The following is a 16,356-nucleotide window of genomic DNA, read 5'->3' as shown; positions in this document are numbered from 1 at the left end:
TGAATCAAACAATGTCAAGGATATGAATCCCCAACAAGCAAATATGTAAAGGTGCATCCATAACAAAATGAACAAATGAGCATTCGCAGGTAATGTATACAACGAATCGATTTGTAGTGGTTGTTAGCGTTCGACAGGATTTGTGTTTGGCAAGGAATTCGTATAAAGTTTGATCCTTCGTTCTTTGTGCATCAATCGTAAAAGTAAACGCCATAAGGGAATGCTATGTAAAATTACATTTGATATAAAGAAAAGACTTAAAAGAAGAATAGAGAAATGAAATTTAATATAAAGAAATACCTTTATTAATCATTAAAGCCAATGTACAAATATAATTATCTTGAAAACTGAATCTTTAAACCTAAGTTTAAATTAAAACAATATAAAAGTAATAATCGCAAAGTCGAAGTGGATCGAATGATGGGAGTAACTGTTGACCACATAATTGAAAATTTCACCACCATCCGTTTATGTAAGTAAAAACACTTGTTGGTCTGCAGCATCATTTAGGGATTGATTTAATGGTGACTGCAAGGAGAAATATGTATTTGGAAATACTTCAGACGCTCCCAAATCAGCATCAAAAATAATATTTTTTTGTGCTTCCTTTAATATTTTGTAGGGTTCTTCTACTTTAGGGTTTTTCGTTGTGTCTACGCCTTGTTGATGCATTTTAAAAGACTTAAAAATTCTGTTTGCATCATCCTCCACGGAAAATCAACATCATTCAATGCTTATTTTTGAATTCGATTAGAATCACAAGTAATAAATAATAAATAAATGTATACATACTCCTTGTAGACCAACGTCAGTAACATTTTTTGGTGTGAATTTATTCAACAGGATAAATTTGCCTTAAAAGTAAACCATGTCATCAGAATCACTTCCAGACTTTCTTCCTTTTGTATATTGCGCTCGCGTCGCAAGAAAAACAATTACAAAGAATTCATTTTTTCTTTATTTTGTTGAAATCTGTTTCCATATGCTGCACAATATCCTTGCAGGCATCGGGTTTCATATTTTATTTAATTTATAATCAGCATTTGTACAGTTCCTGTAAACAATGTTCACGTACAATTCAATTAATTTAAAAATATGAATTTTTAATAAACAACAAATTCGGATCACACTCTAATCAGAATTAGACACTAATTTATTAATAGTAAAACTGGTTTTTATATAGTAACTTAAAAGTATATTATTTCTTAGAACTTATGAACTATAAAAATAGTTAATGAAAGTGTCCTTCAATAAATAGTTAATATAATAAATGTCTCCTTCCATGAATGAACTGTAAAAAATAGTTAATTATATGCGCAGATGTTACAAGAAAAAAGATTTCTTGAATATCTGCGCAAAATTACAAAAGATTGCGGAAAAAACCCGTGCTATGATAATGATCGGGAAAAACCATGGGCACAAAAATATTTTTATCATAAAAGACAATATTGTGAAAATTATAAAATACCTAATAACATAAAACATGTTAACACATTCTTTTATTGTTCCATCGATAAGCGAACATTCACGAACGCAAACAAATATTTCTTTTCATACTAACTATTCGTACTAAAGCGGTGTACTTTCGATTCTTTGCTGCTCACTGTTAACGTTACAGTTTCATCATTCTAAAAGAACATGAAACATACTTGATTGCAACATGAACACCATTAGCTATTCATATCATTGAGAAACAAATTTTTATTGTTGTAAACTATAGGGATCAGCTTGTGTAGTCCATTTTGGGTGTGGCATTGGTCCGGGATGTAGTCTCGGCTGTTTTCAGAACCAGGAACCAATTGCCGCTTTGCACAACACACATCGGTACAGTTATAAGATTTTTAAAATCGATATTAACCCATTAGCACAATAACCAAAAATAGTGCAATACAAAATTAGTGTCAATATTTTTACATAAAAATTCTTACTAAAAGTATTGTCGTTCCAGTCAATTGCCATATTACGTAAAAGCGCTAAAGCGATTATTAACTGTTAAGCAGTATTTTAGGAAGAGCAAATTTCATTGCTAACAACACTGAAACGTCGTTTCCACAAGCTAAGGCAATTAGTTGCTATAGCCCAGAAGCATGATTAAAGCTTTGTTCTTCTGGAACAGATGGAAATTTTATAAGTGTGAATAAGCATGAAGTACACATCAAATGAATTTCTCCCAAATAGAATACGACCACGGAATTCATTTTGTTGGAAACGATCTTTGATTCTTTTTTTAAGAACTCATTTGTATTATTCGTGTAATTATTATCCATCATTTTGCAATCAAGGTCACGTATTGTAAAGGAAGCATCGGAAACAATTTATAAATATAAATAAATATTAAAATAATAAAAAATAAAGCTATTTAAATGTTGTAACTATATTTGTACAAACTTGGATATGTATAAGGACTTTAGATGGATCACTATTCTTATTTGTTGTTCCATAACCTACATTGCGTTGGAAACGAAGCGTTGAAGGTCCGATAACTTGAGGCATTTATGTCAGCTCATGAAAAGCATATGTGATTAATTATTTTTCTGTAAGTGTAGCAGTTATACGTATGTATTGAGAAGCCTTTCATGCTAATACAATCACAAAACGTCTACTTATTTTATTAAGTATACGTTTACTGACACCATGTGCAAGTGCAGTCATTTTCGGATGCTGTTTGAAAAATCAAAACATACTTTTTTTATTAAACAAATGGTTCATATATTAATTTTATTACCTCATTTAAGCTCCAGTAACATATAGCTGCCATTATTTGAAGCTCCACCGGCACTTGATCAGATCGGGTTTCAAAGTAATTACCAATTTCTAAAACCACTCGTACCATTTCAATTATTCTACGCATATTGTCCTTTGTAAAATGGTATTGAGCTTGCAATTCCTCTTTCATATCTTGTAGGAAGTAATTCAAGATATTTGTATCCATGTCGATGTGCAAATGATATTGTAACAGATTTATAGATTAATTTATTTATTGTAAATATTTGTGGTAGCACCTTTTTCATATAAAATTTAAATATTAAACCTCGGTAAAGCATTATGGGTTTAAATGTTAACAGTGAACGGTTCACAGTGCTTGTTTTCGAAGGCACCATTACTTAGGAAGACTACAATATAAATATTCAATAAATAGAATAAACGTACAACATACGTTTAGATGTGTACTCAAGACAGGATTTTATTAATTTTGCTGCTAATGATTAAACACCTTTTCGTTTAATTTTTTTATTTATATGTAGTGAAAAAAGCTTATTGCTTGCAACGGAATTTGTGTACATAATTTGTTGTTGCTCCGAATAACAAACAAAAGAAAATTATTTTTGTAGTTGCCACACTTGATCGTTTAGCATGACACATGCGAAATACAATACATATATGTCGCTCATATACTTCAAACATCTTTATTAAGAGGAAAATTATTTAAAATATATGAAAAGTGTTCACAATGTTTGAAATAAAGCATATTAAATATTTCTTTATATATTTGTACTGCTTTCATCAAATGATTTTAAAAACATAAAAATTTTCAATCGGATTCTTTTCTTAATTCGGCTTTATTATTTATTAATTATTATGAACCTTCAATTTATTTTTTTACTTTACTTTTTTAATATTAGTTTTTCATTTATGTATATTTCATCGATTAGGAATGCTAAGTATTAAGATATGTGAAAACCGTCAAAAAATGTTCTTAATAAAGCAAACCATATTAAGGGCCATGTTATGCAGAGTGTCTCGGGCACGGGATGAGTACAATTGTTGTTGTTTTCAATGCAAATTTTAAATTTGAGAATGAGAGAAAAATCAATATGGCCGTTCAAACTCCGGCATGAGAGGCGGCGTATTTGTGCCCCGGCACTAAGGCAAAACAGTGTTGTTTAGTAATAAATTTCAAAATTTGCGCCTTTTAGGAGCAAACTACTACAATTCTAGTACGTTTTGGAGAAAAAATGGCAGTAAGCAACACAGCATTTTTTTTATAAATCGCTAATAATATAATTATTACACTTTCCGATTTTAAAGAAACGCGTAAGTACTGTTAACAATTATTATAAGATAATATAATAATAAATTAACATTATTACAGCCTCTATGAGTTTTTTCTTGCTAGTTGTTTTTGGTGGTAAATTGCAAATGAGCTATTCTAAATTTCCTTTTAAATTTAGGCACAACCAAGAAGTAGGTAAAAATACAAAATTGGCAATATTGATGTGACATTCTGCATAACATGCATTTTCGGCATAGCCCGAAAGAGCGAATTTTGCCGTGCCCGAGACACTCTGCATAATCAGGGCCAGGTTATGACAAGATTTTTGTTGCATACGAAATTTACTACATTTCTTTCTTAATATCATATAAATAAATATATTTCATATATATATCATATATATAAATAAAATATAATATTTTATTTATTTTACTTACTTCAATTATTTTACCCTCTTATATTAACTTTTGTTTTTGACATAATAAAAAATTAATGAAACCTTTGTCTATTTGAATAAGAAAGTAATTCGTGAGTCCATACATTATGAAAATAGCATAGCATAATAAAACTTTTAAGTTCAGTCCAAAATGGTACGTTTAAATATTAAGATTTCTTACAAATTATGTCTGGTACAATAGGTCTCTTCTGGCCGCAGTACCGGCTGTTGGGCAATTTTCACGTCTACTCTTTTAATAATAATAATACAAATTATGTAATGAACATTTAACATTTAATCAAATGATTTATCATGCCAAATGTTTGTGAATGGACCTATTGCTGCAAAATACAGGTTATCTTTAATGATTCAAATCTGTAGATATATTCAAGGCAACTATTTTGATTTCACCGTGTTACTCACAAAGCCCCTGCGTGTGTAAGATTAATACATACTACACTATTAAAAACAAAAACAAAAGTATATAATATATATATAATATAATATCAGTTAAGTGTCAAAATGAAATATATAATTTCAAATAAAGAATATTAATACATGTTTATTTATATTAAAATATTGTTACATATACTTTATATATATATATAAGTATATGCAACATATATATTGTTACATATACTTGATTGTATATGTAACAATTAATAACTAAATATGTTAAGGCAAAGTTTGCATTTAAATTTATGAGGTTTGGTACCTGTGTATGTTTGTTAGTAAATTAATATTTATTAATGTTTGCTAGTGAAACCTTGAAAAAATTTTAATTTTCCAAAAAAATGTGGCAATCTCGCTTACTTTGAATTACTATTAGTATTTATCTTTCGCTCTCCATTGCAAGTTCAACGGATCTGCGCAGAAGTACCGCGCGTTTTAATTTTATTAGTTTGTGTTGATTACTTGAAATCTGAATTTTGTGAAAGTTTTTTTGCATAATAACTTGTTTAAAATCGTAATATAAAGTGATTATTTCAATTGCAATAAAGTAAAAAGATCAAAGGTATGTTATAGGCAAATTGATTTACCGTTATGCAAACTATGTTGATTTTATTTTTAATTTTGCTTTGTTTTTTCTGCGAGTTATTCTTTATTTTTTCACGAATTGTGTATATTAGTAAAGATAAATTGTTAATATGAATTAAGAAAGATTTTTATAATGTATATTTAATAACTACAACAAATTATATGTAATGAAATTAGTTGTGTAGGCATTTTTTTTATATCTGCAGTTATGGCGCCAACTTTTCGTGCATTTGTGAAATTATCACTTAATTTTAAGAACTCTGTATACATGAATTTTTTTTTGTCAATAAAAAAAATTGGAATTACCAGGCGATTAGGGAAAAGACCCAAAAATACGTTAAATTGTTTTTGTTACCTGCCTTGTGTTATTAATTCAAAATTTTCCATCGTCCATTTTCTTAAGCCTAATTTAATGTTTGGCTTCGTTTGACAAAAAGTGTTGATGGAAATCAAAAAATTTTTCGACTGGATGTGTAATACGCGCTTTAATTCAGGTTTATATTACTTTTCTTTATTGATTTTAATTTATATACTTTTTACTATAATGTACTGTAAAAGTTGCTAAGCATCGAAATAAAAAGAACCAACAAATATATATAGTTATAAATTTAAAAATTGCTAATATAGTTTTATGTAGACTTCCAAAACATGATTTAATTAATATATTTATTTAATTAATATAAATAAGGTATAATAAAATTATATGTAGGGTACAAAAAAATACAGATGCGTGCAGGGGCTTTTTACTTTTAAAATAAGAAATTACCTTAAAAAGATATATTTTTTTATTTAAATGACTCTATTTAATGACTCTGTAAATGAATTCAACTACTTTTATTAATTATTTTTAAAAAATTTATTCATATATTAAATGAATTTATTAATTTATTATATAAGATTATTACTTTTTTAAATGTTTTCTTTATTCACTGAATCAATTTATTTATTTACTTAATGAATAAATTTTTTTATTACTAAATAAATTTATTTATTTGTATATAATATATATTTATTTGTTTTTTATTTGTATATAATAATATATAATATATGATTTATTTAATCATTCATTTAATAAATTATTTATTTATTTATTTAACAAATTTATCTTTATATATTATTTTATCAGTTTTATATAAATTTATTTACAAATTTACAGTGTGTGAATAGGTAAATTATTTTTGTTTTAGTCTACGCAAAAATCTTAATGATATGATACATATTTTTTCTTCGAAAGGTGGCATCATTATGTGCACTTATTTACTTTTTGTTTTATTTCACTCCGTCAGTGTCACTTTAAATTTCGTTGAGTGTGTATGTTGTTTTGTTGTTACGGCGTATTTTATGTAAAGTAAGGTTTCAAGAAATTACAGCTGGCGTATGTTGATTAAATACGTAGTTTTGTGATCAATAATATATGTGTGCGTGTTTTATCAATTATTATATGTTAAATGATTTATTTTACTGTTTTGAAATATAAGTCAATTTTATTTCATTCGTATAGTTAAAAATGTCTTATGATCCCTATCGCGAACATCGGCGTACATCCGGAGAAGATCCTTACGACGAAACTAATAGCCGTGGTCGTCGTTTACCTGGACGCTATTTAAACGAAGGGTCCGGTGTAGACCGGCGTCCAAGAGAGCCAGATTCACGTTACGATAGAGAAGTTGCCGGGAGGTATCGTCCGCGCGAACCTGATTCACATTATGTGGCAGAGCAGTCATATGATTTGTATGCAACTGGTGAATCGAGAGATGGTCGCGAAAGTCGACGACCACGTGAGCCCCATAATCCTTTCGATATAGATCGTCGACCACGAGAGCCCGAATCTCGTTATCAAGATAGTTCTGCTATTCGGCGTCCACGTGAACCTGATTCACGTCAGACTGATTATCGTTCTGAAAGCACATCTGGTAATAATCATCGCCCACGTGAACCCGATTATCGTTATGATGAGAGTTCGTCTGGTAGTAGCCGCCAGCCACACGAGCCTGACTCATCTTATGATGAACCGGTATGTATATATATTATTTATAAATTTATAAATTCCGTATAAAAATATTGTAAATATGATATTGTTTACTTATATATTATTTTTAATTATATTAAGAGCAAAGTCTGCTGCTTTCTATTGTTATTAGGAAAAAATAATACAATTTGTGTCAAGATGCCTATTTTTTCTATCATATTTCATTTCTGAACAGTTTTATTATGTGCGTATTTTCAAGTTTTTTGGGAGTTTAGTGTATTTAGTGAATAAATAATTCTTAACAATTGCTTGTAAAGTCTTAAAGAGGGGTTCTATAAACCCAATGTTAATTGCATTCTTTTTATATTTTCAACCGCGCATTATGTTGTTTACATTTTAATATTTATGGTGTCGAAATAATCCCAATTAATTAATTTTTTTATTCATATTTGTAAATACAATCAAAACGCATCAATATCTATATAAGGAAATTTGTTTTAAATATAGAAAAATCTGTTTCTATTCAAATATAGAAAGAATTTAATAATTTTTGAATTCTATTAATATGGTCTTCTCTTTTTTGTTACAATAGAACATAAAATTACATGCACCTTAGTGACATTAGGTCTGTTCCACGAGCTATTCGTAGTAAAACTCAAGTAAAACAGAAGTAAAGTACAAACTGAGAGCGTAATACAAAAAAGTGTCAAATTACGCTCTTTACACAGATTTTCATGGAACAGCTTTGTGTGAAATCAGCTACTCGTAAAAAAAACTCAAGTAAAACAGAAGTAAAGTACAAACTGAGAGTGTAATACAAAAAAGTGTCAAATTACGCTCTTTACACAGATTTTCATGGAACAGCTTTGTGTAAAATCTGGTGAGAACACCAGTGCCGCGCAAATAAACAATACAAAAATTTAAATTCAAACCCAAAATACCTGATTAACACATCACATAAATTTTACTTGAAATAAAATGAACAAGTAAAGTCTGTATAGAATTTTAAAATTTCGGCAGGGATGTTACGCTCTGTCTGATGCTCTCATTTACTCAAAAATTTGCTGGTGCAACGCACTTGTGTTTACATAGTGTTACTCAAAGTTACTACGAGTAGCTCGTGGAACAGACCTATTATATAAGTACATATCTGTATAATGTCCATACCCCAAATGTTATTATTGCGTCTATTACAGTTTTTGAAATAATCAAAAAATTAAAAAATTAACCATGTTAGCAGTACAGAGCGCCCCCAAATCGTTGGTCATCTGGTCTTTCCACCGAAGATGCGGATGTCTTTTATCACGTTCTTCAACTGTGGGTACCAAATCAAACACCTTTCTAGCCAGAGCACTTCTATTCGCATGACTCAATTAATCATCATTATCAAACATCATTATATCTTTCGCTGGTTTTTCTGCTATGATGTTTATTAAATTTATCATGATATATTAATCTTGTGGATATACGTAAAACAATATTTACAATATTTATAAGATTTATAAAATTTATAAGATTTATAACATTTATATTATTTACATACTTACAATATTTATAACATTTTACAGCGTTCTAAGAAATCAAAAGGGGATGGTTACTCTTCCGATTCGTTAAAGAAAGAACGTCGTTCTGCAGAGGATGATACTACAACCACAAGTCAAGGATCAGCAAAATATAAGCCAGTAAAACTGAATGGCGAAGGTAAACCTAAAGAAAATAGTGATGCCGGTGTAATCACAGAAAGTGGTGGTAAACCTAAAACGGAAAGAGAAGAGAGAGGAACTCGACGTAGTCGTTTACGTTTTGATGCTGTTAATACTCGTCCTGTAGAATTAGATTCGAAACTTGGCTCTTCAGGGAGAACAGTCAAACTACAAACAAATTATTTTGTTTGTAAAACAAAAGCTGATTGGTGTATTTATCAACATATTGTATCTATAGATCCAGAAATTGAAGTTCGTCGTATACGTAGTGGTATTTTATCAATAATTTCTAGTATACTTGGTGGATATTTGTACGATGGCCGTGATTTGTTTTCCAATAAGAAAATAACTGAAAACGAGTCGAAATATGAAGTGGATGCGAAAGATGGACGAAAGTATACTATAACTATTCGATATGTTGGTGTGTTACAGATGACGGAATATCAAGCCCTACATATTTTAAATTTAATATTGCGCCGAGCAATGGGAACACTTAATTTACAATTAGTTGGACGAAATTTTTATGATGCTCTTGCAAAGGTAAGTTTAAACTGATCTATTTATTATACATGTTAGAGATAGAAAAATTAATTTTTTTAAAATGTGTATTTTTAGATTAACATCAAGGAATTTAATCTCCAATTATGGCCTGGTTACGAGACATCTATCCGTCAACACGAACGTGGTATTCTTTTACGCGCTGAAATTGCTCACAAAGCCATGCGTACAGAAACTTTGTATGATATTTTGCGTAGATGTATGTCAAACCATAGAAATTTTCAAGAAGAGTTTCGTCGTCAGGCCATTGGTACAACAGTTTTGACTGATTATAACAATCTGACCTACACTATTACTGACATCGATTTTAATTTAAATCCTAAATGCACATTTTTGTATAAAAATGCAGATATATCATATATGGAGTATTACTCTAGGGTAAAGTACATTTTAGTTTATTTTTATAAATGGCTTATTTAATTAAAATTTTAATTTTACCACCATCAGAAATACAACATTCATATACGCGATGAACGCCAACCATTATTACTCACAAAGGGCAAAAAGAGTTTAAATAAAACTGATGAACTTATAATACTTATACCAGAATTGTGTCGTTCAACTGGACTCAATGACGAAATGCGTTCAAATTTCAAGTAAGCATAAGAACTTCTATATATTAAGCAATTTTAATGGATTTCTGTTGTAAAAGTATTCATAATCACATTTAATCGCATTTAATTTTTCATGAAATCAAAAAATATTAAGTTTATATATTACTTATTCACATAATTACATGAATTTCTCATTATATATATATATATATATATATATATATGTCGCTTAAAGAACTTTAACTAGTTCTATATATTGAAACATGTTTTTTTTTTTAATTCTAATCATGTTTCGCCAATTCTTAAGACTTAGACCGGCTAACACTAGTTGAAAATGTTGTAATACCAATACATGTTCAAATTCTACTTCACACAATTTTAGATCACATCACAATATTTAGATCATATAAATCAGTTTGCTATAAGAATAACCAATATATTTATCTTTATCTGCTTGTCTGGCACACTAGATTAACTGTTTGGATTGAGACTTATTTTGCGCATTTTACTCGTATTTCGTTAACCCAATGTATGTACCAATTCCTTCTTGATTGTTTTCTTTACATGCGGTCAAACTCTGTTGGTTTATACGAATTTTCAAACCGTTTAATTCAAGTAATGTGGCCTTAAGTAGAATTTAATCCGTAATGATTAATCCACAAAAAGGTATTCCGTGTTTTATGGGGTATAGATATTTCTATTATACTTATTAACTTATTTTTGATACTCTTTGATAATGTTTACATATTTTAATTAATTTTAAACAATGTATGACGTAGTTTGTTACACCTTATAATTTTTATATCTATCGTTTCTTCATGACGAAAATCCTCCAGCTTCGATTTAATATTGTAATTGGATAAAGCGAGAATGCTATCTTGGTATTTTCTGACAAAATTACAACTCATTAATTTTGAAGGCTGTCTCTGAAATCAGGCTTCTTCATATTGTATTTTTCGTTTGTTTATTGATTTGAATGATAGGCTCGTCATGGGCAAAATTTTTGTTGTTTTTAATGCAAATTATAAAGAGATAAAAGTGAAAGAGAGACAAAGAAAAAACAATATATGGATTCAAATTTGGTCATGAGACATAGATATCTGTGCCTCGTCACTTGGGCAAAGCAGTGTTATTCTGTAATAAATGTCAGAATTTGCGTCTTTTAGAAGCAAATGACTACAATTTTAATACGTTTTGAAAAAGAAATTCCAGGATGCAATACAGTCCTTACTTTCTTTTTTTGTTCAATCGGTATTTCTATACTATTATTTGATTATATTATTACTTATTTATTATTTAACATGCATTCTACATTACATGGCCCTTACTTTCTTTTTTTGTTCAATCGATATTCCTATATTATTATTTGAGTAAAATATTTAGTTTTTTATTAATTCTAAATTTCAATAATTAATTAATTAAGAGAATGTAACCTATCATGTCTTGGTGTTATTAAACGATTTCATCATTATCAATAACTTATTAAAGTACACGCTGTTTCCGTTCAGGCACATTTCAGATCTTAATAAAAATATGTTAAAATGATGTCACTTTCGGTGTTATTAAGATTCCTTTATATCTTTATAGAAGATATAGAGGAACAGTAGTGATTTATTTATTTAGACCTTAGACATTTTTTAAATGCTTACAAATTTCTTATGAGTAAATAATACTAAATCATAAATTTAATTTATTTATTATTTTTATTCAGTCTTATGCGTTCACTTGCCGAATATACTCGTATGAATCCAGATCGGCGTATCGATCGGTTAATGGCATTTAATCGCCGGTTACAATCATCAGAAAATTGCACTAAAATATTTAATGAATGGAATTTAACACTGGAAAAATCCCTGGTTGAAGTTACAGGGCGTGTCTTGGAACCTCAAAAAATCGTTTTTAATAATCAAAAGTAAATATTATTAAAGAAAATTATAAAACAAAAAGATATTAATTTTTTTTATATTATTGCGAACGAACAGAGTTCCTGCAGGTGATGATGCCGATTGGACTCGTCATTTTCGTGGCAGTCATATGTTAACTTCACCATCACGTGGACTTGAGCGTTGGGTTTTCGTTTATATAGGTCGTCAAACACGTGATATGCGTAACTTTACTGAAGCTCTTTTACGTGCTGCAAATGGTTTGAAATTTCAAATTTCTCGTCCCAGAGAGTAAGTAGAATTGTACAGTACAATTATTATTAGTATTGATTATAATTAAAAAATGTAAAATATATAAAAAAAAACAAATATATAAATATAAAACATATGGTATATTATAGAATGACGATTAATGACGATCGTACATATTCCTACATTAGCGCTTTAGAGGAAGCAGCTCGTGGTGATCCACAGTTAATCATGTGCTTGGTGCCAAATAATAATGCTGAAAGGTAGGTGGTCACTTATATTTTTTTTTTTGTGAATATTTTTAATAATTTTATGGTTATATTAATTTGTGAATTGTGTGAGAAAAGTGTGTATTTAAACTTTGAAGATGTTTTTAAATTTTATAGTTAGCTTTTGACAGTTATATAGAAGTTGTCTGTGCTCCTTTTATCAAATCGTGGAGATTACATTTGACTATGGTTTCAAATAAATTTTAAACATAAAGTATTTTTGTTGGTGTAAAGCATAATTAAGAAGAATTTTAATAGTAAAATATGTAAGAGCAATTATTGTTTTCAAAAGAGTTAAAAATTCATATACAAACTTCCATATATTGAACTTCTATAACTCGAATTTTTTTTAACTCGAACCAAAAACAGTGCACCTAGGTTTTAGAGAGCAAATTATATACAATTCTGCTTCCATAACTCGATTCACTATAACTCAAATAAAAATATTGTTCCGTGCCGAAGGAATATGGGAAAGTGCATTTTATAAGTCGAATTTTTATTTTAAGTATAAATTTAATTTGCTGTTAGGGGAAGCCCCGTTTTCCAAACCAAATGTTTAATTGTTTCTTTCTTATGTTGATTCTTTGTGCTAATGCCATTGCTGGCATCGTGGTTTAAAGTAAATAAAATAACTTCCAATGCTACTCTTAACGATTATATTGAGCTTGACAATGAAATTTGTACATCAAGCTTTTCTAAAGATGACGATACTATTGAGCATTATAGCTCTGAATTAGTGGATCCGATTCTAAGCGGAACGGAAAATAATGATGAGGGTTTGGTGGATGTAAGTGTTCATCAGCCTTTCAAGAATGAAATAGAAGATTTATTCAAAACTCTAAATTTATATTTGCAAACAAATGATGATACTCTTTTTACTGAAAATAAGAAAAAAATTAAAATCCCAAACCCTAATTGCTGAGTATTTTACTTCACTATAACTTATACTTTATTTGAATACAAATAAATAAATATCTTAAAGTGTAATTCTAGTTTCTTTCAAAAATAAAAAAAAAAATTCTTTAACTCGAAGTCTCCATTAGTCGAACCTTTGCAAAATTGGACTTAGAATTATGGAATTTTGAGGGCAATTCGTAATAAATTTTAATGCATAATTTTATTACATTTACTAATAATGCGTAATTTTACTTAGAGATAAAGATGCTGCATACATAACTATTAAGTAACTAACATACTTACAAACATAAGTCGTTATTGGTAGCGTTTAGTAGTCTCTTAACCCAACTCCCAACCCGACTGACTCCAGTTGGTAATACCAAGTGCCTTCATACTGTTGAAAATCTAGTTATTCCACTGAAGATGTGAACCTATCCCGATTTCCACCAGCCGGTACTGAATCAAACACCATTTTAGTCTGAACATTTTCTTCCATTTGCAGGATATGACTAAGCCCGCGAAGACGCTGAAGGTTTATGTGCTTGACTATGTCAATGCCACTATCAGGTTAGCTTATAGATAATGTCTTTTGGCAGTATCTAAGAAATGTTTGTTTAGACCCTTGTAGTATCTGCTTACTTAACTAAAGTTTCGGTCGCTGTGAACAGTTCATTTGCATACAACTTGGATTATTTCAGGCGGTAGATAATTTCAAGCGGAGAAATAATGCCAGAATTTGAAGGAATTTGTTTTCAACCTTTTATTAGCACTTAGATTTCGAAATTCATTAATACTTACACAAGTTCATAAATGTATTTGTAATTTATTTGTTTTATTATTACAAAAGTCGTCTGTATTACAACAATTCACTCAACTACTTGAACTATATTTTATCTATGGAAATATATCACATGTAGAAATGCTTGTTATTGCGTTTAAATATGGCTTAATAACGTTTAGAATCATCAACGTTGATCAATGTTGATATTGATGGATTATAAGCAAACATGAAATTCACTTTGCTAATAGTTGTTTTCTTATAATCAAACATTCACATAAAATAACACATTCGTTTTTTGTGCTGTGTACTAATGTATAATATTTTTATAAATAAAGAAAAAAATTAAATATGTTTCTATGTTTGCAGATACATCACATTGAAGAAAAAATGTTGTCTGGACCGTGCTATACCAATGCAGATAATAACACAAAAAACAGCGAGTAATCAACGTGGACTTATGAGCGTTGCTACTAAAGTAGCAATACAAATTAATGCTAAGCTTGGATATACACCGTGGATGGTTGAAATACCTCTTAATGGTTTGATGATCGTAGGTTTTGATACAGTAAAAAGTACACGCGATCGTTCAAAACAATTTGGTGCACTAGTTGCCACAATGGATATGAAAACAAATGCAACATTTTATAGTACAGTAGCTGAAATGAGTGTTCATGATAATTCGGCTCCCATTTTATGGGCTATGATGGTTAAAGCGTTACACCAATATCGCCTAGAACATAAAGCACTACCAAAACGTATTATATTTTATCGAGATGGTGTTAGTGACGGTCAGCTGCAACACGTCGTTGATTTTGAAGTCAAAGAACTAGTTGCTAGACTTAATGAACAATACACAGCTGTTGGCTGTGAAAAGGGTTTAATGTTTTCATTTATTGTTGTTACGAAAGCTTCCAGCACACGATTCTTTGCTAACGGTAAAAATCCACCTCCTGGTACAGTTGTTGACGATGTTATTACAATTCCAGAACGGTATGACTTTTATATAGTATCGCAATGTGTACGTCAGGGCACCGTTTCACCTACCGCTTATAACGTTATTTTTAGCAATATACGCCTATCACCAGATCAAATACAATTACTGACATATAAAGTATGTCATTTATATTACAATTGGTCAGGTACAACTCGAGTTCCAGCCGTATGTCAATACGCCAAAAAGTTAGCAACGCTTGTTTCGCATTGTTTACTAAATGCACCTCAATGTGTACTTGAGAAACGTCTATACTATTTGTAAACATCAAAGGTTTTTTAAAAAGTTTAAGCTGTTTTTTTATTTTTATAATTATTTCAAATATTCCAACGAAATATGATAAAGACGACATACATTGACAATGCCAATTACGTAGTAAACGTTTTTATCGCAGCTATACAAGCATTTAATGCTTAAGTTAGTTTATATATATATTCAAATAAGTGAAGATCAAAGTGCTACCTAACATTACCCAAAAATGACAAAAAAAATTTCTTCAAACAAGCATTGGCATTTTGAATTTTATAAAGAGACATGATTTTTAAAAATTAGAAATGTATATGTAAAAAAATTTTTCTTGACCTTAAGAAGACCAGAACATTATCACTTTTTATAGCTGTTATTTCCTATTTTTAATTTTAATTATTAAATACAATTAAAGTTGATATATGTATATATTGTATATATAAACCAACAAGTACATATGTATATATATAAATTAACAGGTACATATATGTACATATATGTATATAAATTAACAAGTACATATGTATATATATATATATAAATTAACAAGTACATATATATATATATTAACAAGTACACATATATATATATTAACAAGTACATATATATATATTAACAAGTACATATATATATAAATTAACAAGTAAATATATATATATATAAATTAACAAGTAAATATATATATATATAAATTAACAAGTAATAATATTATATAAATTAACAAGTAATATATATAATATATAAATTACAAGTAAATATATATATATATAAATTAACAAGTAAATATA

At 29.0% G+C, this 16,356-nt stretch overlaps 2 protein-coding genes across 5 annotated transcripts; one reads left to right on the top strand and one right to left on the bottom strand.

The window, feature by feature from the left end:
• Positions 1-649: 649 nt before the first annotated feature.
• Positions 650-3,290, bottom strand: LOC119672753. Of its 2 annotated transcripts, XR_005251950.1 has the most exons (4): positions 2,726-3,290; positions 2,449-2,661; positions 793-1,054; positions 650-733 (listed from the first exon to the last, which is right to left on the bottom strand). XR_005251950.1 is itself a non-coding variant. In XM_038083875.1 (2 exons), exons 1-2 carry the CDS (start codon positions 2,930-2,932, stop codon positions 2,575-2,577), a joined length of 294 nt encoding a protein of 97 aa, XP_037939803.1. In that variant the 5' UTR covers positions 2,933-3,290; the 3' UTR covers positions 2,093-2,574. The 2 variants fall into 2 exon arrangements, 1 of the variants encoding a protein (XP_037939803.1); XM_038083875.1 differs by lacking the exons at positions 650-733; positions 793-1,054 and having other exon boundaries at positions 2,093-2,661.
• Positions 3,291-6,752: 3,462 nt separating this feature from the next.
• On the top strand, positions 6,753-15,935 carry LOC119670665 (protein piwi-like). Of its 3 annotated transcripts, none has more exons than XM_038081049.1 (9): positions 6,753-6,821; positions 6,970-7,482; positions 9,006-9,680; positions 9,756-10,076; positions 10,146-10,294; positions 11,964-12,164; positions 12,235-12,426; positions 12,537-12,647; positions 14,698-15,935. In XM_038081049.1, the coding sequence occupies exons 2-9, from the start codon at positions 6,976-6,978 to the stop codon at positions 15,584-15,586; spliced, it is 3,045 nt and encodes a 1,014-aa protein (XP_037936977.1). In that variant the 5' UTR covers positions 6,753-6,821; positions 6,970-6,975; the 3' UTR covers positions 15,587-15,935. The 3 variants fall into 3 exon arrangements, with proteins under 3 accessions (XP_037936977.1, XP_037936969.1, XP_037936960.1); XM_038081041.1 differs by having other exon boundaries at positions 6,768-6,816; XM_038081032.1 differs by having other exon boundaries at positions 6,805-6,886.
• The last annotated feature ends 421 nt before the right edge of the window (positions 15,936-16,356 follow it).

The sequence above is a fragment of the Teleopsis dalmanni genome, chromosome 1 (assembly GCF_002237135.1).
Source record: "Teleopsis dalmanni isolate 2A chromosome 1, ASM223713v2, whole genome shotgun sequence".
Lineage (NCBI taxonomy): Eukaryota > Metazoa > Arthropoda > Insecta > Diptera > Diopsidae > Teleopsis > Teleopsis dalmanni.
Note: the sequence above shows the minus strand (reverse complement) of the source record. Positions and strands in the feature narration are given on the sequence as shown.